The sequence below is a fragment of the Carassius gibelio genome, chromosome B25 (assembly GCF_023724105.1).
Source record: "Carassius gibelio isolate Cgi1373 ecotype wild population from Czech Republic chromosome B25, carGib1.2-hapl.c, whole genome shotgun sequence".
Lineage (NCBI taxonomy): Eukaryota > Metazoa > Chordata > Actinopteri > Cypriniformes > Cyprinidae > Carassius > Carassius gibelio.
Genome location: NC_068420.1, coordinates 3481886 through 3506676, shown reverse-complemented (window position 1 = coordinate 3506676; position 24791 = coordinate 3481886). Strand labels below are relative to the sequence as shown.

Genomic DNA, 24791 nt, shown 5'->3' with positions numbered 1-24791 from the left:
GAAACACACAAATGTTGGTTTCAGTTTGACATCCTGAGATGAGTCAGTGAAAATCCATTCTAACTCAATCAGATCGGAGTTCACTGAAACAGCTCGGCCTCCAGACGCTTGTTCACACCTTGCACTGACTGAAGCTGAGATGTTCTTGCTGTCAGTTCCCAACAGAGACAGTCACACTGATTTAAATAGAGTAGATGTGTGGGAAATGACGTTCAGAGCTCTGTCCTCTCCTCTCATTATTCCCGGTCTGACTGTACATGTCCTGCACTCCTCTGTTTTAGTGTGTGCTGCGGGTTTGCTGTAGTCTGCACAGTTTTATTAGATCTGTGAAGTCTAATGTGACCGCAGGGCTGAAATATCTGAACACAGCATGAGACGCTGTGAGAGATTTTATTTTATTTCATTATCTTTGCACATTTCCAAACTCTCCTTACTGTAATCGGATAAAAACAAGTAGAAAAAAAAAAAAATGTATATATATATATATATATATATAATTCAATCATATAATGAATATATATATACATTTTCATATATATAAATATATATATATGTATATGTATGTACCTAAAATATTTTTAGATTTTTAGCTAATCATTTATTTTATTTTATTAATTTTTTTTCAGCGGTGTGTGCATTTTTAACATCATCTGGGAAGAAAGACCAGACTGGAATATTAATTGAATAAAAACTGTATTTAAACTATTTGTTGATGAATTGAATTAACATAAATGTTAAATTGTTGCTGTGTGTTTGCATGACATTAAAGTTTTATGCTTTTTTTAATTGCAATGATAGCATGTGAAATCTCACGTGTAAATTATTAAACATCTTGAATCATGTTTCTCTGAAATGTTATCTACAACAGTAACTATTTATACAACTGTTTGTTAATTATATAATGTGCATTTTTAGAATTAAACGACTGAAATAAAAAAAATGATCCTGTTTTCTAAAAAACAACACATCGCTTCTTTCAAAATGTGTCTTTTAAAGAACCACGCGGTGTAAAATAACCCAGAATCGTTGAGGAGGACCATTGTGCTGTCCAGATAATATACAGTCGAGTTGTTTTGCTCCGTCGGCCCCCCATAAACCCTGACCCGTCCCCCAATCGTCCATCTGGTTTCTTTAAAACTCTCCGAGCTAATGAAGGTTTTCCTAGAGATCCTGTCAGTCCAGAGCCTCTCGCCGTCCGTCCGTCTGACTGCATGGCAGGGGCCTCGCTCTGGGTCCAGGAATTCAGACTCCTCGGGGCCACGGGGCCCATCTCACAAACATGCTGCTCATCACTGGATACAACACATGTGAGAGTTTCCTCGTGTCCCAGACAGACACACAGAGAGACACTCATATATTAAAAGAGCGATGTACAGATAGATGGACTGAATAATAATAGAAAGACACTGATGTGTTGAGAGAGTGATGAACTAAACACATGATCTGAGTGACACTCACTCGCGCGCGTCCCCGCCCCTCGCTGCGCGTTCACGGTGATTATCGGACACAGCGGACGCGCTTCTCTGACACTAATGACCGCGCGCGCGTCTCTCCTCGCGTTAAACGACAACGGGAACCTTCAAACGGATTTACGAGCGAAACCAGTGTTGATTCCTGGGTTATCTGACGGAGCTGCGCCGGGGGAATGCGGAGCCACGGAGGCGAGCGATAAAACGCGCAGGTAAGACGCGTCTGACGCAGAAATGTGGTGCGCTGTCGATGCGGTTCCGCTGGGCTTGTCTTTGTTCATCAGCTCCGGCTGGACCTGTGTTTTCATGATCGTCCTGGTCCAGATTCGGGGGGTTGTCTTTGTTTAGTGAACGAGATCTGAATCTCTCCGGTGCATTCACATGATCGATGCAATCCTACAGCAACCCGCGAAATGCGCTCTGCACGCGACTCCTACAACATCATGCGTGGATTCACTGCATGTGAATATAAGTGTCAGTCAAAATACAAGCGGTAGACTTTCTCAATAAGCTCAAAACCCTGTGAGCTTACTACATGGACCGCGTTCTGGCTCGCATATGCTCACTGGAGCCATTTATTTAAATATTCAGTCGATCCTAGTGGACTAATACAGGAGATGTATTTACATTTCCACTCTTATATGCTGTGCTGTGCATTAATGTGAATGTCAGTCTTATAAATACATGCATATGTCTCAAAACTGGAGTATATTCTCTATACAGACATTATATCTGTGTTAAAATCGATCTAGAATTAATTTTGGACCTAGAATCTAGTGGACTGTTCACCTATATGGGTATTATAGGCCCATAATCAAGTGAGCTTCTACCTAAAGTCTATTCTGGGCATCATTGCCTCTCTACTTAGTGAGCTGACTATCTAGAAATCATTTTTAGGTATCAGAATCTAATGCGCTGTTTACCTAGACAGCATTTATGTGTATCATACAAAGCACACAAGATCTTCGTTAGTATCTAGAAGCCATTATTGGTCATCATAACCTAGTAAGCTGCCTACCTAGACAACATTTTGAGCATCATAGGCTCAACGTCTAGTGAGCCGCCCATGTAGAAATCATTTTTTGGACCTTGTAGTATCAAAATGGACGTTTAGACAGCATTTACACAATGAGACGACAATGAGATGCAAAATAATTCTAGCGAGCTGCCTACCTAGACAGTATTTCATTATCATACGCATGCTTACTTGGTTTTGAGACTATCTAGACATCATCAAAACGTGTGTGCTGTTTACCCAGACTGCATTTATGGGCAATATACTCTTAAACATTGTTGTGCTTTTTACCTAAACATCCTTTCTGGGCATCATGGTCTCAAAACCTAGCAAGATGCCTACCTAGAAACTATTTTGTTGCCTTCTTGTTGCCTTCCAAGACAGCATTTTCTGAATGAAAATGGCATCGTATGAAAATGGCTTTTTGTTCATTAAAATCTAGCTTACTCAAGACAATATTTTCAGGATCTCTTCATCTGAAAACCAAGTAAGCTGCCTATCTAGACATCATTTTCGGACCTTGTAGTATGAAAATATATTTGACTGTTTACCTAGAAAGCAGTTTTGGCCATCATAGTCTCAAAATCTAGTAACCTAGACGTCATTTTTGGACCTTGTAGTACCAAAACCTAGTAAGCTCCCTACCTAGACAGCATTTTTAGACCTCATAGTATCACAATCTAGTGAACTGCCTGTCTAAACAACAGTTTTGGGCATCATAATATAAAAATCTTGTGTGCTGTTTACCTAGACAGCATTTCTGGGTATCACACTCTTACGATTTAGTGTGCTTCTTACCAAGAAGCCATTATTGGGCATTATAGTCTCAAACCCTAATAATTAGATTTAGATTTTGAGTTCCCTTTCTAGACATCATTTATGGTTTTCATAGTATAAAAATGTAGTGGTCTGTTTACCTAGACGACATTATTTGGCGATTAAAATCTAGCCTACCAATTTTTTCAGTATCTTCATCTCTAAGCCAAGTTGGCTCCCTATCTAGGCATAATCTTTAAGGTCTTGTAGTATCATAATCTATTAGACTCTTTAGTTTTACCTAACAGTTTTGGTCATCATTTTTTGACCTTGTAGTTACAAAACCTAATGAGCTGTCTACCTAGACAGCATTTTGGGCATCATAGTCTCAAAACCAAGCTGCCTATCTAGACGTCATTTTTAGACCTCATAGTATTTAGCTGTTTTCCAAGACAGCATTTACGAGTCTCCAAACTTAGTGAGCTGTCTACCTGTAGAAGGCATTATTGGGCGTTATAGTCTCAAATCATTCCCTACTCACTACGTAGACAGCATTATATGCAGTTGTCTTCATAACGAGTTGCATTCATAAAGGACTTGCGATCATCAAAAGTTAAAAATGCTTTATATGTGTTCGGCTGTCTTGAATTCGCTGGTCCAGTAGTTTCCAGGGATCAAAGGGTGTTAGATCATGTCCACTAACTAGGGCTCATCTCGCTAATGTCTCGGCTCGGGAAAACAGGAATAAAGTCCATTTTCATTGAGTTAAAGATCTTTAGGAGCCGCAGCGATGGGGTGTCAAGCTGTGAGCCCTTCATAGTTCAAATCCATTAAAGCCGATATGGATTATTGCATTTCATAATGACGGGCTATGAATAGTGTCCTGCTTGTAAGGGGTTTTATTGCCTCGAATTTCACTAGAAATGCAAAGCATCATGGGGATCTGGCAGAACCGGTTCCTGCATCAGTTTTATTTGAGTGTTGACAAGCGACGCCGTGTTTGAGAGTTGGTTTCCTCTTATACCTCTACATTTCCTGTTATGAATTATGAATGGTGATTATTTTAAAATGAGCATTGGGGCTTGGCAGAATCTTAGGTTTATATTACATTAAAGGTGTTAATACAACAGTATAGTTATTTTAATGTTGGGATTTCTGAATTTATTGAATATGTTAAGTAGACACGATAATCCGAGTGAAGTGCTTCGAAAATGAAATATATTTAATCTCGTTTGATGATTTGATGTGATTTAACAAACATGTCTAGGCCAGCTTTCATACACAATTGTATTTTCATAATTATATTAATATTTCAAAATAAAATTTGTAAAAAAAAATATTATTTATTAATATATTAAACAATTATTTTAGCATGCTTTAACTCGGTCAATAATCAAAACATGATATTAATTAAATTAAAATTATAGATGATCGTGTAATCCTGAAAAATAATGATTAATGGTAATAATAATTGGGCCTCTTTTTGGTAATAATTAATTAATGAAAAACGAATTTTGAAAAATAAATACATAAAATACAATATATAAGGGCTGTCAATGTTAATGCATTAATGGATGCGATTAATTCAAAACCCTTAACGTGTTAAAATAATTTAATGCAATTAATGCAAAATTACTAAAACAATTTCTATTCTAAACCTTTTTTCCAGATCGGTCCAAAGCAGGGCTAATGTAAAGAAAACCAGGCTGATTACATAAGAGATGTCTGAGAGAACAGATCCTCGCAGTGTGTTGTCAGTGAATTATTAATTCCTGTGTGTTTGGCTTTAAAACACAAGCTCTGTGATTGTTTCTGAAGAGCACTAGAGCTCACTCACGAGTCGATCATATGTTGTATTCATGCACGGACACATTTCAGTACATTTGCATTGTTTCCACACACATTCAGGATAATGTTTTGATTTGTCGTGTGTACGTCGCTGTGTTAGGTCTGTGTCATCTCATGCACAGTAAGCATAAACTCTACTGATAATGAAAAGAGTCTGTATTCCATGACAAAGCTGATCAAATTAAACCATGCTCTGCGTTCATCTCCTTTAAGTGTTATTATTTGATTGGATTGGTGACACACGTCTGGATGTGTTTAATTGTATTGGTGTCAGCACTCCGCAGTGGCTGGTGTGAGGATGATGAAGTCAGGATTGACAGTTCAAGTAGCTCACAACAGCGGAAGCGAGATAAACGCTCAGGCCTTTAAACGGTTTGCCGAGGCTTCGAAATTAGCAACGTGTCATTAGCAAGGATCCCACCACTAATTTGTTGTCCCTGTGAAGTGCAGAGGCTCATGGGAAAAGGCCTGGGCTTAATCTGTGGTCTCCTTTCACCTAGAAACCACAGTTTGTTTTAAATCCTACCGATTACATATCCTCATTTGATGTGGATTAAACTAATAATTTAAGACGTTTAATCGTTATTTAAATCATGGTGATTGTTATTAGACCAAATGAGCGCATGGAGGTGAAACAGTGAAAGGATGAGTGTGTGTTTTAACGTCTTCCCGGGGTAGGAAGCAACAGCATCAAACGCTTTCCGACTCCCACATTTCTCCGTCTGTGATGTCGGGATCAAAGACGTCGGAACAGAGAGATGCACTGCGCACAATTACACAACTATATCCTGTAACGCCGCTCCTCATTAACCTCCATTCTCTCGCTCCTCTGTGAGACGCCTGTACTTGCTCTGCATTACTGTACACAGCCTGCATGAAACAACAAAAGTTTTATTTACATGCACCAGCTGCTCTGTGTGTGTCTGTGCAGTCGGACTGTCCTGTTTGAAGTGGATTAAAACGTAACATTTAGATCATGTTTGGTCCGAGTCATTCGATAAGAGATCCAAACAGAAGAACAGATTCAAAAGAATGGTTTAGAGGAATCAGAATGCTACTGTTTGTATGTTAATACGCAGTGTAATGTATTACCAAGGCCGATATATCGGCCGATATTTAAGTTTTTGCCAATAGAAAAAAAGAAAACTGAACAACCGCCACAACAACATATGAGAGACATATGCTTATCATTCAATGTCAAATCATATAAACATATACAGAAGGTATCTTCTAGAATTTAATTACAGTATGTTAGTATTTCCGATTTAAACTTACTGCTGTTTTTGATAACAAATTTATGTTAAATCTTAAATACAGAAAAATGTAAGCAGACGGCACAGAATTTCTGAAAAAAACTACAACATTTTATTATATTAAAAAAAATATTAAAATGTTTTATTAATCCACTTGTTTAAAAAAAAAAGCATGCTCAAAGTTTTTTTGATTATTTATATTTTATTAAAGCATTAAAACAGAATCCATAAAAATGTAAACATAAACATAAAACATTAAAATTGTTATTTAAAATTAAGATTTTGGTAAAATAAAAATAATAAATGTAATTGTTTAGTTTTATATGATTTCAATTAATTAGACATGGTTTTTTTATTACTAAAATTAAATGTAACCAGTAAAACAGATTTAATATGAAAACAAAAGTTTGATAGTCAAATGGATTTTATAGTGTACAGAATTATTTATTTTTTTAACTTTTTAATAAGTTTTTGCTCAGTTGTATAAACTTTATGATATTTGTTAAAGAGACATGCTTTTTAATTACTGAAATTAAATCTAACCACCAAAGCTGAGTCTAGGAAAAAATTTAAAGAGGGGAAAAACAGAGTAATAAATAAACTGAAACAGAATTTGGGAAAAATTAAACCTATTTCATTAGGCCCTAGTCATTGCATACTGTGTATTGTTTGATGCTCTTCCGAACAGAAAGAGGGAATGTTCCGGAATGCTGCAGGCGGGTGGCACATCATCTTCTGCACAGATATGAAGTGACACATCATATGATACATGGTTGTAAAGGCCTCCATCCCAAGGCCAGCAGAACACATTCCCAGCGCTCCAGATCCTCACGAACGCCCTTGACGAGTGTAAAAATCTCCTCCCGCTGTATCACATGATCCCAGAACAGCAGTCACACACTCCTCCTGCACTCGGAGCAGACGCTTTCACACCAACACACAGATTAGACCGTCGGAGAAATACTCGAGTTCACACTGAGGTGCTTTTGTACGGCTGAGATCCCTTCTGCAGTGCTAGAAAGACACGTTTGAGATTTAGTAGGGTATTTATTTGTCCCAGGAGAAACATCTGAGAAGCTGGAGACTTCAGCAAGTCTCCATTTGCCAATTCTCCATAGTTTAATGTTCTCAATGTTTCATTGTCGGTCCTTCAGGTCAGTGTTTTGATTTCTTGGTTCTTTAAAGTACCAGAACATCAGCCTGAACCTTTTAGAAGCTGGAGACCAAGAAGCAAGTGTCCAGTTGATCTTTATTTAATCTCAATGATGTCTAGGAGAGATTACAATTAGAGGTCAGCTGATATATCGGTTTTGCTGATTTATCGGCACCGATAATTGATTGCTGGAACTATTGGATATCTGCAAAAACTTTAACTTTAAAATAAAACTTCATAGGGGGAAACTTCAGACTTCAGTATTTGTCCCAAATCTTTGTTAATATAAATAATTAATTAATCGTAGGCCACTATCAGTAGTCGACTGCTAATTACAATGACCTCATTTGTGAGTTGTGGTGGTTCTTTGGCATTTAACGTTCTTGATGTTTCTTTGCAAGTTCTTCAGATCAGTGTTTTGGTTTCTTGGTTCTTTTAAAGCACATGAAAACCACTGCATTTGGACATGTTGAGATCTCTGACTTTTGGTAACGTTAAGATCATTTCCAAAACTCAGCAGTGGCTCAGTTGACTTCACAAGGGTGTTTTCCTCAAGAGAAACATCTAAGGAGCAGGAGGCTTCAACGAGTTTCCATTGTCTCTCCATTTATTCTCATTGATTTCTAGGAGAGATCTCATTTGTCTTCTCAGGAACCATTTTCTCATGATGCGTTTTCTCAGAGTTTAATGTTCTTGCTGTTTCTTAACATTCTTCCTTTGGTTTATTGTTAGAACCTGACTGATTTATCGTTTTGCCAATTTTATCGGCCGATATAACCCTGTCTTATCACAATATATGCCACCGATATTATTATTATAAATTTTTTTCCGGAACATATTATGCAGATAAAATGCTTGTAAATTGTTTAATTGCTTAGTTTAAGAATATCGGCCGATATATATGAACAGAAGACCTTTTACTTCCTAATATCGGTATCCTTCGAAAACTCCCTAATATCGGTACGGCCTCCGAAAACCCATTTCAGTCGGGCTGAATTTTCTAAAGTGCCAAAGCATCAAGTTGTAAAGCCAGTTGTGGTATAGGGCCTTTATTTATGTTTTCAGATGGTGGTTTTCTCCCGTGCAGCAGATCAGTGGATTTTGATTGACGGTTGATTATAGCTGATGATAAACGTGGATGCTGAGCAGAAAATTACAGTCTGAGAGCCATTCGGTGTAAGTGGATTTCAGTCGGGATGATGTGAGGATTGTGTGTGTGTTCAGACATGAGTCCATGAGCGTACAGCTCACTGTTTCTGGAATATTGTAGATTAGTCTGGAAGTATGTCTGGCGTTTGGATGAGATGATGATGATGAAGATGATGTTAGAAGAGGATTTGTGTGTTACTACTGGAGGTCAGTTGTGTTTGTACAGGAAGTTTCATCAGGTTTCACTGTATTGGGTTGAGTAAGGTTTACTTTGCATTTCGTAAAGTTGAGTTCCTTCCTGTTATTGTGAATCAGAAAGAGCAGAGATTGAGTTTTTGCTCTTGATGTGTTGTTTTAAAATAGTTCCAAACCCATACATTTTATTTTTATTTTATCATATGATTTCAGAATACTTGGATCGAAGTAAGGTAGTTGATGGGTTTAAAACCACCAGCGATTATTTTATTTTGTTTTACATTTCTATATTTTTATTTATTTATTTCTAAAATGTTTTTCATCTAATATTCATATTTTATTTTGTTTCAGCTTTATGTCAATGAACAATACTACACTGAAAACAGTAACAACAGTATAAATGTAAAATTATGAAAGAATTCATGTTTTGTTCTTTTAAAAGCTCTGATTTCCTGATTTTTTTTTTATGCATAATTCATTATATTAATCAGTAATCAGTATGCAAATCCATGTTAGAAGGCTGTTATTTTACCCTCCCTGTTGAACTGAATAATCATCTAAGTGTGTGTGTGTGTGTGTGTGTGTGTGTGTGTGTGTGTGTGTGTGTGTGTGTGTGTGTGTGTGTGTGTGTGTGTGTTTCCTCGTGATATTTCACCCTAAGTGGCCCATCATGCTCTGGGCCAAATCCTCACTGAATGCAGATGTTTGTGCTAATGGTTATTACTGAGACTGAAGTAGAAATTAATTAAAGCTACATAGAAACATTTACATTAAAAATATTGAAAGCACATAACAAATTTACTAAAACCTGAACTAAAATTAAAACACAAATTGTAAACAAATTAAAAATGAATAAACTAGTATGATAATAATATATAAAAATGATGTTTGTATTTCTTGAATGATTATATTCTATTATATATATATATATATATATATATATATATATATATATATATATATATATATATATATATATATATATATATATATCATATTAAATATAAACAGCAATGATAAATGTGGATCTGGAAATTAAAGGTTTAAGTTAAAGTATTAAAATGACTAAAACGGAAATAAATAAATAAATAATAATAATAATAATAATAATAATAAAATTGATAAAAAAAAACTACTAAACCTTCAACTGAAAAATGTAATTGGATAAATTAAAAATAGAAGCTAATACAGAATATTTATAAACGATATAATAATAAAAAAGAAAATAAAAATAACACCGTTCTGAACATCTGTGTTCTGTTATAAATATAAGATTAGAAAAGGGAACGAAATGTGAAATTCTGGAAACTAAATTAAATAAAAAATGTAAGTAATTAAATTACAAAAACTGAAATAAAATAATAATAATAAAGAATTAAATTGAACAAAATGCATAACTAAATGACAAAAAAAAAATATTTATATATAAATATGAATGAATAAATAAATACTAAAAATATGTACAGTTTAGAGTCTGTTATAGCATGCAGTTATTTCTTAATGTGCTCCAGAAGAGATTATTGTCAGACGTGATCTACTCAGTGATAAACCACTTCTGCACACGACTCAAAGCTCCTGCGTTCAGTGATCTGAAGTGTGCTCTGAGACCAAGGTGAAGTTGTGTGTTCCAGACTGAATGTGATCAGGATTGAGTGTGTGTGTGTGTGTGTGTGTGTGTGTGTGTTTCTGAGTGTAATGATGGAGAAGCGCTTGGCTGGAGCTGCTGCAGGATGAATGGTTGTGATTGTGGTTTTCAGACAGAAGTGAAACTCTTCGGAGGATGTGAGGCTGTTTCTTCTTCTCCTTCTCGGAAGATGAGCGAGCATGATTTCAGAAGTTCAAGGGAAGACATTGAGTTTGGACACAATGGACCTTTTCTTCTTTTTAAGAGTCTTGTGTGCAGTCAACCTATAGAGCACGTGTGAAACGAACATATATGCAATGATACATGGATAGTAGCAATGAAAAACATATTCCTATAGAATTAAAGAAATACATTCTTAGGCTTAATTATGTTTATTTATTTATTTTGGGAATCTGATTAGGACATGTTTTCTTGAGATTCGCTGTATTGACTCATTTGACTTGGATCCAGACGAGAGCAGATCTCTTTCTCTGGTGTTTTCATCCAAACACAAGCCTCTGTGTGGCTTTCTGCTGGACTTCATTCAGCGCGAGAGCGAGTCCTCTGTCAGCGAGAGCAGTCGGACACTGTTGATCTCTCAAACATGATTCAGAGAGATGTATTCCTGACAGTCAGCTGAAGAGTAGATCTACTGCACCTCTGTCTGTCTTTCTGACTCTGTTCTGACTTCTGTTAATAACAGTGCAAGTTTGTATTTCATCTCACATTTATTTAGACCATAAGAGTGATTCATACTACATGCATGTCTAGAGAAAAAATAATTTTATATATATATATATATAAAGTTATTAAAATAAAATAAAATAAAGAAATTGTAGTAAAAATAATAGTGATTAATACTGTAAAAAATAAAATAAATAAATAAAAAAGAATTAAAATAAAATAAAAGAAAAAATAAAATAAAGATATTGTAGGAAAAAAAAGTATTTCATCTCACAATTACTTAGACCATAAGAGTGATTCTACCGTGATAAATAAATAAATAAATATAAAAAAAAATATATATATAAATAAAATAAAATAAAAAATAAAATAAAATAAAATAAAGACATTGTAGGAAAAAAAAGTATTTCATCTCACAATTACTTAGACCATAAGTGTTATTCTACCGTAAAAAAAAAAAAAAAAAAGTTATTATTGAGAATTTTTGCTATATATATATATATATATATATATATATATATATATATATATATATATATATATATATATATATATATATATATACAGTATATATAAACAGTATATATAAACATTGCATAAAATATAATTTAATATTATGAAAAAAGTTCTTTACTTTGCTTGTTTTTAACAGCAGCACGTACAGCGAGGGCTTTTTCCTCTGCGGTGGAGATGTAGAAAATATATTTAATATTTGATTTGTGTCACACGTGATCTTTCTCTAATTCCTTCCTCTTCCACGTGAACATTTCACTTCTCCACTTCTCTAACGGTCAGATAAACTTTCACCTCCAGCGTTTCCTCTGCAAACCCTGTCTCTGTTGTGCTGTACACTTTACAGCTCACAAGTCTTACATTTTCATATCATTTACGGTACATGAATAATTAATATGCATTGTCATTTTTATTAAAAATGGTTTCCAGTAGCAAATGCAAAATGGAACTGCTCAAATGCATTTACGTTTCTGGAGGGAGTTGCTATGTGGTTGCTAAAATCTATTTTTATTTATTTATATGGTGTTATTTATTCAACTTAAACCTGGTAATACCTGCTTAGTCAGCATCCGATATCCCAGAATGCATTGCGCCGCAGTGGTGCGTGTCTTCTTACTGTAATTGGCACAAAGAGAGATGATTTGTTCCTGTATTAGCAGCTGAAATAGAACAAGCTCTGTCAAAATTAGATCCGCTTCATGCAGGAAACACGAACAATGAACGTATGAGTTACAGATCAATCTGGAGCGGCTCGGAGCTCATTACTGAATTATTGAACAGCTTCTTCTCCTGCTTTCTGATGTTTGATCATGTCTGAGCCGCACATTCGTTTATGCTCATGTCATTGATTCGTGTCTTACGTGATTTACATTTGATTGGTGTCTTCATTGATGGATGCAGTATTCATTAAAAACTAGTGCATTTATTTATTCATTATTTTTTATTACATTCAAGAATGATGTATTTATTAACAAATAATAGATAATTATATATGCATTAAATATTTTGTGTTAAAGTGTTAAAGCATGTAGTATTTATTCAATACTAGTGATTTTTTTTCAAGATATGAGATGTAATAATAAACTGAAAAAGTTATAATTATATATTTTGTTTTTATTTGAGCTGTCAAACACAATAATAATGTAATTGTTTACATAATGTGTGTATATTTATTATTATTTATAAAGACACACAATAAATATATTTTAGAAAAAATTTTGTTTATATATTAAATATATTTATACATATAAATTGCATGCATATAAATATTGACATGTAAATATTTTCTAAATATATACTGTTTGTTTTTGTATTTATTCATAACACACAGGGGTGGTTCTAGGGTGAGTGGGATCCATGTATGTGACTTTTTATTTTAATAAATCAGAAAGATTTACCTTGTTTAAAATATACAAAAACAATAAAAACAAAAACAAATTTAAAACATTTTATTTAAATCAAATCATTTGAGTCAGTTCGGGAGTTCGTAGCGGGATCGCGAATCATTTGAGTCAATTTGGGGATCGCGATTCATTTGAATCAGTTCGGGAGTTCATAGCGGGATCGCGAATCATTTGAGTCAGTTCGGGAGTTCGTAGCGGGATCGCGAATCATTTGAGTCATTTTGGGGATCACGATTCATTTGAATCAGTTCGGGAGTTCATAGCGGGATCGCGAATCATTTCAGTCAGTTTGAGGATCGCGAATCATTTGAGTCAATTTGGGGATCGCGATTCATTTGAATCAGTTCGGGAGTTCATAGCGGGATCGCGAATCATTTGAGTCAGTTCGAGAGTTCGGAGCTGGTTCGTGAATCATTTGAGTCAGTTTGGGGATCACAAATCATAGCTGTATATGGATAGGCATTTTTAACTAATTTAGTAGCTAGTCCTAATTACGTTTTCCACGCTTGTTTAGGTGTGAAATGTGAACTTGTATTTTTTGTTTTAATGATGTGCCTTTTAACAGTATCAAGTATATTCAAAAACTAAACAAACCGTGCCTAAAAAGTGCAGGCATCTAGGCTAAAGTAAAGTTACATGATGAAGTCATACTAGTGTGCATTTCGAGTGCGTTTTTTAAATAAAAACATTTAGTTTGGATGCGATTTAATAATTTGACAGCACTAGTATACAGTATATAAAGTATATAATTTTGTATTTAAAAAAAATATTTAATATACAATTAACTAAATAAACATTTCACACACATTTTCATTTTATATCATGCTGATGTCATGCTTTCATTTATTTTCTGTTGCTTTACTGTATGTTGTGCATTTAGCCGATGCTTTTATCCAGAGCGCCTTCTGAAAGAGGAGCCAAAGCAGTTTGTCAATATACAGCACTGTTATTTGATATGGAGTGATATCATTTCTGTACTGAGAAAGCATGTTTTAAGAGCTAGCAGCGTGACTGTGTCCTCAGGAGGAAGTCAGTAAAGCAGAAGTGCACTGGATGTAGTGTTTATTGTATCTAGGCGTGTGTGTGTGTGTGTGTGTGTGTGTGTGTGTGTGTGTGTGTGTGTGTTGCATGCATCACCACAGTCCTTTACCGTCTCTAATGTCAGCTGCTGATATGATGTGTGTGTTTTCTCGTTGCATGCGTCTGCTCTCGTCCCCTGAGATCCGCTGTAAGACTAGACTGATGCGCTCACATTATTCTGCCGTTATTGATCTGAACTCTTCTTCTGAAATAACTGCTGTTGGAGTCCTGTTTCACTCTTGTGCAGCTCTTTCGGTCGTTCACCCGCCGTGCTGTCTACGTAGACCGCTCCCTTCTCAGGCAGCATCTTTAGCGCAGAAGCAGCTGATTTAAACACGCTGAGATGCACGCACAAGAAAGTGTTGATTCAAAAGAGTATTTATTGATTTATTTCTCTAAAAATGCTTAAATGAGGTGCTTGGTAATTTTGAGCTTTGCAGTTTGTGATCATGTGATGTGTATATAATTTGTGGATTTTTTTGCATGTACACATTATAGGCTAAAGTGTAATTAACTATTGATTTTTCAGTATGTTTGGTACTGAATTAATTATGTCTTAGTTGTGTGAAGTGTGTACTTTTATCACTCTGGTGCAGTCAGAGGATGATGGGAAAATAAGTTTGTGAATAAAAGTGTCTATCAAGCATCATTCGTTCAGAAAAAGCTGTGTAATAAGATGCACAGACTGAATAATGATCATTTAATCACATCATTAGCTGACATTCATCTGCTCTGCCTTTCTGAAGATGACCAACACGCCTCACAAACAACAACATGGACATCCTCCCTCTCTCTCTCTCGGTCTCTCTCTCACTCTTTCTCTCTCTCTCTCTCTCTCTCAATTCAGTCCAGTTCAATTTGATTCAATTCAGTTTGTTATATTGGCATGACAAAAAAATAATTTTGCATGGCCGAAGCATTGAGACATTGATAACTAATATGGATATGTCATACACCGTACATACACAGATACATATAAGAGAATAAAGATTACAACACAGAAGTCCATTTTTGTCCAGTGTTTCTCTCTCTCTCCCTCTATCTCTTTATTTATCTCTCTCTTTATCTCTCTTTGTATCTCTCTCTCTTTATCTCTCTCTCTCTGTCTCTCTCTCATGTTTCAGGAAATAACAAGCCCCTCTCTCTCTCTCTCTCTCTCTCTCCCCTCCCCCTCGGTGCATTTCCTCCTCCCCCTCTCAGGCACAGCTGCCAAACCACACACACACACACACACACACACACACACACACACACACACACACGCTCGTCTGGAGGAGTGGCAGACAGCGTTAGGGACGCGAGCGGATCCCCGTCCAGTGCTCAGACGAGCATCCCTCCTTTTTAAGGCCCGTCGGGTCCCGTGTTTCGAGCTTCCTCACCTTATAAGGATCAGACCCGGCTGACTGGAATGTCCCAGACGCTGGGATGATGATGATGATGATGAGGAGGATGATGGGTTGTTCAGGACTGACCGATGCGGATCTGGGTTAGTTTGTGTGGTTCTGGAGTTGAGTCTGCGTGGTTCTCATCACTCAGCGGGTGAGTCTGTGTGTTGTAGAAAGTAAATAGTTGAGAAAACAATGAGGAAGCTTGATGCATTGAGACCGCTTGAGTTCTCTCAACAACAGTTTCTACGTTCTTCTCAGTATGAATACTACATTTGTTTTTGCATCCAATCCCGATTGTCTTATTTTTCTAATAGAAGAATTTTTTTTCATTGAGGTCAATTTTTTTTCTCTGAGCTCTTTACAACAAATAACTAACAATGATAATTAATCGCGATTAATCGCATCCAAAATAAACATTTTTTTTTTACATACTGTAATATGAGTGTTTACTGTATATATAAATACAAACATGCATGTATATTTTTTGCAAATATTTCCATGTATATGCATTTATATTCTTATGTTTTAAATGCGTGTAAATATATTTAATATGTAAACAAAGCATATTTTTCTTAAATATACACATGCAAATATAAACATAATATATACAGTACACGCATATATATTATGTAAAAAAACTCTTAATTTGGATGCGATTAATCGTGATTAATCGTTTGACAGCACTCATTTTTATGTAGTTTCACTTCACTTTAATAAACTGGATAAAGTGCAGTGTGTGTGTTATAAGCCCCGAGCTTCATTGTTCGTGGTTTTCTGAGAGTCATGTTCAGAAGGATGATATTTCAGCTATAAATCTTTGCGTTTAATAACTTTTGAAACGTCCGAGTCTGCTGTTGTTTAGGAATGAGGTTTCTCATTTCTCTACATATGATGGCCAGTACTTCATTCCTCATTCAGATTGAGGGTCTTCTGGGGGCTTTCAAAATGCTTGTTTGCTCTCGTAAATTTCTTTTAAAAAGTCGGTGCAAGTCAGTGTTATTGTAGTATCATTTATGTAATAATTATGACATTTTGAAGTAGCTATTATTTTTATATTAATTTTTATTTTTGTTTATTTTTGAATTTTAAATAATAACATTTCTTATCATTTGAGAACTTGTTGAAAGTTTTTTTTTTCTTATATTCATGTTTCGTTTTATTTTAGATTTATTTTAATTAACAAATATGTTTGTCAGTTTTAATCTTTAGTATTTATTTCCAGTTAAAAAATGTTATTGCTTCAACTTTAACTTGGTTCTGTTGTCTTTTTAATAGATGCCACATGGAGAGACTTTACATACTACACAAATATTATATATTTAATTTCTGTTTTGAAGTAGCATTTAGTATTATTATTATTATTTATTAGATTTTATTATATTATTTTTTATTTAGTTTAATTTTCAGTCATCTTTTTTGTGCATTTGTGATTTTTTTTTAACTTTTTTATTTATTTGTTATATATTTTTTCCATTTTGGTTTATTTATTTTTTTTCAGTTTTAGTTCAGATTTATGTCTTATTTATTTCCAGTTAATTCCCATATCCTTAATTAGTTTCAACTTATTTCATTTAGATTCCAAGGTAACATTTCTAGTTTTTTTTCTAATATTTATATTTTATTTTATTTCAGCTTTATTACAATTAACAATGTTCTAGTTTGGTTTCAGTTGTGTTTTAATCATTTTTTTATTTCCAGTTATTTTATAATAATAAAAAGTGTAAAAATGTATAATTCATTCAGTTAATTTATAATTATTAAATTTCAGTTTTTATTTCTTTAATTTTAGTTTTTATTAGCAAGAGTTGCATGTGTTTTGCTGTGTCTTTAAGGCATTGTTCTGATTCTGGACCCTTCACAGTGCGTACTTGAAGTGCCCTTCGTAGTAAGCAGGGCAGGTGATGCTGTCTTTGAGATGGGGCCGTGTTCCCTCTCTTCGTCTGATTGCTGTGTGTTTGCATGATTTGTAGTTTGTTGAGGTGATTCATTAAGATCAGCGGTGTTTCTCTTTAATGGAGGATGTGATTACCTCTTATCAGAAACACTGTTCTTGTTGTTTTTGGGGTCATGCGTGACTGTCGGTGAACATGTGTGTCTGTCTGTGTTTGTCTCTGTGGGCCGATGCCATGCTGTAGCCTGTCGAGGCCTGAGCAAATATGCCCCCACAGCTCCTCCAGCTGACCTCTGACCTCTGACCCCAGCTGCCGCGTGTATTATCAGACGTATCAGCAGACGGTCCGCTTTGACGAGCTAGTAAGTGACGGGCTGATTGTGTCATTACGAAGGCTTGAAACACCTGAAGTAGTTTTGGGATGATGTCAGGATTGGATGACAGCTCTTCCAGATTCAACCTGCTTTATTTGGTCAAATAAAATAATTTATTTATTTATTATAAACACAGATGGCAGAAAACACATCATGTTTGTTTTCTTTATTTTATAAAAGCACAACGTTTTGTTGATGTTGTGAGTGCACACAAATAAAAGTAGACCCTTTACAGTTATGAATGGTGCATTGCTCTTACATTTATGAGCAAAAATGATGGCATCTTCTGAAAAAAAAGCATGTGCTTTTGTGTTTTGGGAGAAGGGGGTCCAATAGCGCTCGTCGATGTCCAAATTATCAAAGATGGCCAAACAATTCAAAGAATGTGGGTCTTACTGTCACTGTCACAATGCAACTACAGTTCGTAAAAAGATTTAAGTAGTACTGTGTTAGAAAACTGTTTTACGATAGAAATGTTCAGCTACTGACAGTAATAGACTATTTAGTGATGCAAACTACTCAACTTTTTATGAATTTCGCAGTTTTGAATTGAAAATATGCGATCATGATTCATGTAGCCTAAATCATAAATTAAAGTGGCAAGAGGCATTCGCATTTTCGACTATAGAGATAGCCTACGAATAAGAGTGAATATGCACATTTTAAAATAAAATGTTATTTTCAAATAGTGTAAATTGATTGATTTCTACTTCATATTGAGAGTTCAGATGTAAAAGCATCTAAGTGCTCAGCATTTTTATCAGGCTCCCATGTGTAGGCTCAGTAATTTCACTTTAATGGCAATGCATAGTTTCTTTTATTGCCCATTACAGTAAAGTATCTGAACATAAACAAAGGAGTATGAGAAAATAATAATTTTAGAAGAAAATTTGGGAAAGCAATTAGAGGCTTTTGCATCTAAACTCTATATAAATAACTACAAACCTAGAACTTATTTTTGTACGTTTTTTTCCTTTCTACATGTTATCTTAAGGGTTTTGTCATATTTTTAGTTTTAGTATAACATTATAATACCATTCATATTTTAAATTTTTTATAATTTAATGAAAAAACCAATCCTGTGTGTGTGTGTGTGTGAAGCTTTAAGTATTTATCAAAATGTCTTGATTAACAGTAACTTTTAGCACAATTAAAAAATAATGGCACAATTAGAAATCACAAGATTAATACATTTTTATGCTTTTTAAATCCAATCCAAATGATAAACACAGATTACTTTATAAAAATGTAATGAGAGACCAGATAATAATATTAGAGCCAAATATTTAATTTACTAAAGAAAATTTCTCTTTGTAATTTTTATTATTTTTCTTGCACAGTGTAAATGGTATTATTTATACATTTATTTACTTTTTTATTTAGACGTTTTATAACATTATTGTGAATCAAAATAGAGAACAAATTAAAAAATAACAAAAATAAAAAAATATTTGTTATAATATTAAATAATGGTGTGTAGTTCTATTTTGATGAATAGTTCACAATTGTGTTTTTTTCCAACAGTTAATCAAAATAGAACAAAATCTAAAATAGTTATATCAATCATTCAATAATAATCTAGAAAGTAAAATTTTCTGTAAAGCTGCTTTAATTTGGATTTTTTTTATTAATTAAAATTAAATTAAATATTTGTTTTATTTTGATGAATAGTAAAACATTTGCATCATTAATCAAAATATACAAAAATATATTAAACATATGAATTAATAAGTCTGAATATAAACACATAAAATATAGTATACTGTACATTTAATATAAATTTCGAATATTCATTCGATTAAGAACATCTTGAGAGATCCCAGCTGAAGCGTCTGTTTTCCTGCAGCTCATCTTCAGTATTACCCAGACCTTTCATCTGTCAGAGAGACACAATGCATCATGGGAATTGTGTCGGGTGTTTATGGTGTCAAGTGTTTGAGGAGGATCTGGTCTTTCATTTAATAACAGACAGAAGTGTGTTAAAGAGGTCATATGATGTTGCTAAAAAGAACATTGGTTGGTGTAATTAAAGGTGTTTATGTGGTTTAAGGTTAAAAAACACATACATTATTATCCACATACTGTACATTATTGTTTCTCCTCTTTGCCCTGCCTTCTGAAATGCATCGATTTTTACAAAGCTCATCGGTCTGAAAAGCGAGCTGTGCTCTGATTGGTCAGCTGGCCAGTGCGTTGTGATTGGCCGAATACCTCAAGCTCAACAGACTCAGTCCAGCTGTTCTTCTCTTTTAGCCGCTCTTTTAGCATCCAGTGAAGACGTAATTACTGATTATAATGACACTTTCGGAGAAACGATAAACAACATGCGTTACTCTACACTGCTCAAAACTCAGGTTTGTGTCATCATTGGCAAATCCTTTATATAAACGTACTCTGTATGCTGTGAGTCAGAAGCACCAGACTGTTCTTGTGAAGTAGGAACTGCCTCACTGCTCGGAGCTCATAAGTGACTGCTTTGAAATGCCTTAGGCAGCAATTCCCATAAAGTGCGTAGTTGTGTTGCATTGTGGGATTGCATTAGTTATGAAGGAAGCATTAAGGTTTGTGAACAGAGCTACTGCTTTCTGCTTAAATCTCTCTCTCTCTCTTTCTCTTCCTTCCATCTGTTCTTTATGCATTATATATTTGCCCGGCTGTTTTTAACCTGCTTCAACACCTCTGCTCTCTTCCTTCCTTTTTCCTGTGCTTTTATTTTGTGTTTGTCTTTGAAAAGTGTCTCTAAAAGTATCTGCTTGGATGCATGAAAGGATCTATCTTTATGATGTTCCATCCATCCATCCATTATTATAAACAATCAGTTATTTTTTTTTTTAAATGTGAATAAAAATATTGTGAGTGATTCATCAAAGTGTTCTATTTTGATAAATCATTGTGCATTAAGTATCCCAAATTTTATTTATTTATTTATTTTTTTTATAGTATATATTTTATATTTTGATGCATTGATCATATTTTATTTTTTGTTTATTTATTGTAATCAAAAGCAGATACATTTTAAATTCACATGCAGTGAAGGAAAAGGCAGAAAAATCATAAGAACTTATGTAAATCCTCCATTTAACATGCAATTTACAAAATATAATGCAATAAAACTAAATGAACATACATTAAAAAAAAAAAAAAAAAAAAAAAATATATATATATATATATATATATATATATATATATATATATATATATATAAATATAATATAATATACATTTTTTTTCCGGATTTTTTTTTATATATATATATATATATATATATATATATATATATATATATATATATATATATATATATATATTACAAAATAAAAACAAATATTAAAAACAGAGATGGGTGTTTTTGTGTGAATGTGATGTTAGATAAGAACTTGTTTTTTATAGTTAATAGTCTATGTTGACTTTTTGGGTCTGTTCCTCACACAAACTGATCATGTCATCTTAAGACCTGTATACTAGTTTTTCAGTACTTTTCTTTCATTGTATGGAAGCAAGCAGCTTGAAGATCCTTTAAAACCTTCTTTTGTGTCGAACAGAGGAGCGTAATGTGGGTTTGGAGCGACCTGAGCGAGTCACCGGTGACAATATTCATTTCTAGATGATCTTTTGCTGTAAGCTTGTTGAAAGCCGTTTAAACGGAAGCTTTTATGTGGTGTAGAGGATGGGTTGAGCGCAGACAAAGACCTTCTGAATCCCAGGGTTTTGTTCACAGGAACAGAAGACAAACAGTGTGTTTCAAATGACTTCTACAAACCTATAAAACCTCACTGAACTTGACCTTTACATGCCATAAACCTGTAATCGCAGGCTCTTTGACTCGAGTTTGTGTTTATGAATTTGGACAAGGAGAGTGCTGTCTTTTTATTTATATATAAATAAAATTATATTTTATTTTATATTTTTAGTTTTAGTTTTAATACATTTTTAGTCATTTTGTTTTGTGCTTTTGCCATTGATATTACTTAAAAATTTTAATATTATATTTTATTAATTTAATTATTAATTCAGTTTTAGTAATTTAATGAAGAAGTAAAAGTTAAAGTACTAAAATTATTAGAAAAATGTTAGAAAAATGTAAGCTTATTTCAGTAAATTGCCAAGGCAACATTTAAGCCGATTTTTTTTCTTTTAAGTTTCAGCTTTTCATTTAAAATCATTTTTAGTCTAGTTTGGTTCTTCAGCTTAAGTTAAAGTGCTAAAATTACGAAACTAAACAAAAATATAATAAAATATTAATATTAGGATTTTTTTTCAGGTGTAGTTTTAGAACTAAATAAAAATTAGAAAATTGCCTTGGTTTTTAAATGCAATATTAAAATTAAAATATTGATATAAATTATATACAATAATAATAAAAAAACATCTTTAAAATTAGCAAGCAGCATTTTTTTAAGGTTTTCATAATATTTTTCACTATCTTATTTTATTTTATTTTAGTAAGTCATTTTACTGTTTCAGGTTAAACATTTTTAATTTTAGTTTATTTCAATTTAGTTTTAATCATTTCAAATTCAAAAATTAAAAAGTAATAAAATGACTAAAACTAACCTAAGTAATTTTAGCTCTCAGTTAAACTTAAATGAAAATTAGAAATGTTGCCTTGGCAGCTAAGTGAAATAAACACACATTTTATTTTATTATTTAACATTTTATTTCTTTATAATTGTATTTTTTTAATTAATATTTTTAAATTATTTTATGGTTCATTTTATTTATTTATTTTAATTTGGTTATTGTTTATTTTATTTTGTTTACCTTCTTTTTTAATAGTTTTATATGTGAACGATAACCACTCTGTTCTGACTGCCGATTGTGTTTGTCTGTCCCTTTCTTTTTTTATTTTTTAAAATTTTATATATATTTTTATTTTATTTAAAATGATTGAATCAGTTTTATTTTATGTTATTTAATTTAATTTACCTTCTTTTTTAATCATTTTACTTTGTGACCGATAGCCACCCTGGACCGTGAGAGTGTTCTGACTGCCGCTTGTGTTTGTCTGTCCGCAGGTGGGATGTCGTAAATCTGTCGGGTGACTCTGGTACTGATGGGAGCTGCTTTAGCATCATGAGCTGCCATGATGCCGGAGGGCGCCGGCGTTACGAGGACTCTGAGTTCACGTTGCACGTGTATCCCGGCGCTCTGTCCGAGGGCACCATCTACTGCCCCGTCTCGGCTCGGAAGGTGACGTCAGCGGCGGAGGTCATCGAGCGCGTCATCGAGCGGCTGCAGCTGGACCGCGCACGCTTCTACGTGCTCGCCGAGGTCAAGGAGTTCGGCGGCGAGGAATGGATCCTGAACCCCTGCGACTGTCCCGTGCAGCGCATGATGCTGTGGCCGCGCATGGCGCTGGAGAACCGGCTGGCCGGAGACGATTACCGCTTTCTGCTGCGCGAGAAGGATCTGGACGGATCCATCCTCTACGGAAACCTGCAGATGTGGCTCCGCGTGACTGAGGAGCGGCGGCGGATGGTGGAGCGCGGACTCCTCCCGCAGCCGCCGTATGTCGACGATCTCTGCGCGCTGCCCGATCTAAACGAGCGCACTTTGCTGGAAAACTTGCGCGGACGCTTTCGGCAAGAGAAGATTTACACGTACGTCGGAGGGATCCTGATTGTCGTCAACCCCTTCAAGTTCCTGCCCATCTATAACCCCAAATACGTTAAGGCAAGACACTGCAGGCAAAAACACAGCGTTTAATACATGTATTTGAAATACAGTTTTGTATTTGAATGCTTTTGGAAAAAGTAATTGTATTTTATTGTATTTTAAGTCTAGTATTTGTGTGCACTTATTGATACAAGAAATCAACAGTCTAATAAAGTTTATTTGGCAAGAAGTATTTTGAAAATACAAAAATACTAAGATGAAATGTCTTTAAATACAAAATCGTATTTTAGCAATCGATGCATCGCAATTCGTATATCGATTCTGAGATTATCGCAATGCATCGTAATTGTCTCTTGAAGGATTCTGAGCTTAGTTTTGCCTAACGGCCGTTCTCCGCTCACTTCCAGTTCCTTACACACACCTCTTTAACGCAAAATAATCATTCATACACTTTAAAAAGTTTGATGCGAATTACATGGGTGTTCGTAGTAGGCAGTTGACATTTAATCTCATGTCATAAAAGCCACCAAGCACATTTAACCACTTACATGATCCAGCCGACGCTTTTCTTTGTAAGCGTTTGTGGTTAAAATCTAGATTAGAGCGCCATCTGCTGTTCAAAACTAAGCTCAGAATTGATTCGAGAGTAAATCACGAAGCATTGCGATAATCTCAGAATCGATCCACGAATCGAGATGCATCGGTTTATTGCCCCAGTCCTATTTTTAATGCACTTTAAAGTTTGTTTTTTCCGTGAAGTATTTTTCAGTTTTACACTTTTGAGTGTTTCTTTTATAGCAATTATTGTATATTTGTGTCTGAAGATTGCAGTCTATATTCTGAAGGTTTTTACAGAGGGACAGTTTTTTTGTAATTCTTGATGTAATAAGTCAACTGTGTAAGTATGGTGATATTTATTAGTTAGGCTAATTTATTTTCCCTGTTCACCTGGGGTGTCTCGCCTGAAGATGTACGATAAGCAGCGGCTGGGGAAGCTGGAGCCGCACATTTATGCGGTGGCCGATGTGGCGTATCACGCCATGCTGCAGAGGAGGAGGAACCAGTGCATCGTGATCTCGGGAGAGAGCGGATCAGGAAAGACGCAGAGCACCAACTTCCTCATCCACCACCTGACGGCGCTCAGCCAGAAGGGCTTCGCCAGCGGCGTGGAGCAGATCATCCTCGGGGCCGGTCCCGTGCTGGAGGTAAGGGCTTTATTGCTGATAAAGTGTGCTTCGATGCCTCGTTTTGCTACGGTGATCCTTGAATGCTGATTTTGCGGTCTCTATGTATTAATTGAAGTAGGGGTGTGCGATGTATATCATCTGCGATAATATCGTATTTGTTGTTTTAACGATTTACCAAACCAAACACTCCTAC

The 24791-nt window shown here is 34.6% G+C and overlaps 1 protein-coding gene across 9 annotated transcripts in view; it reads left to right on the top strand.

The window, feature by feature from the left end:
• Positions 1-1480: 1480 nt before the first annotated feature.
• Positions 1481-24791, top strand: part of myo9ab (myosin IXAb) — a 91413-nt gene continuing 68102 nt past the window's right edge. For 7 of the 9 annotated variants that reach the window (XM_052597401.1, XM_052597396.1, XM_052597400.1 and 4 more), the window contains exons 1-3: positions 1481-1681; positions 22811-23468; positions 24380-24616. In XM_052597401.1, coding sequence (XP_052453361.1) covers positions 1533-1681; positions 22811-23468; positions 24380-24616 — 1044 coding nt within the window. In that variant the 5' untranslated portion in view covers positions 1481-1532. Of the gene's footprint in view, positions 1682-15402; positions 15682-22810; positions 23469-24379; positions 24617-24791 lie in introns of those variants that run through there. The other 2 variants (XM_052597399.1, XM_052597402.1) reach the window with 2 other exon arrangements.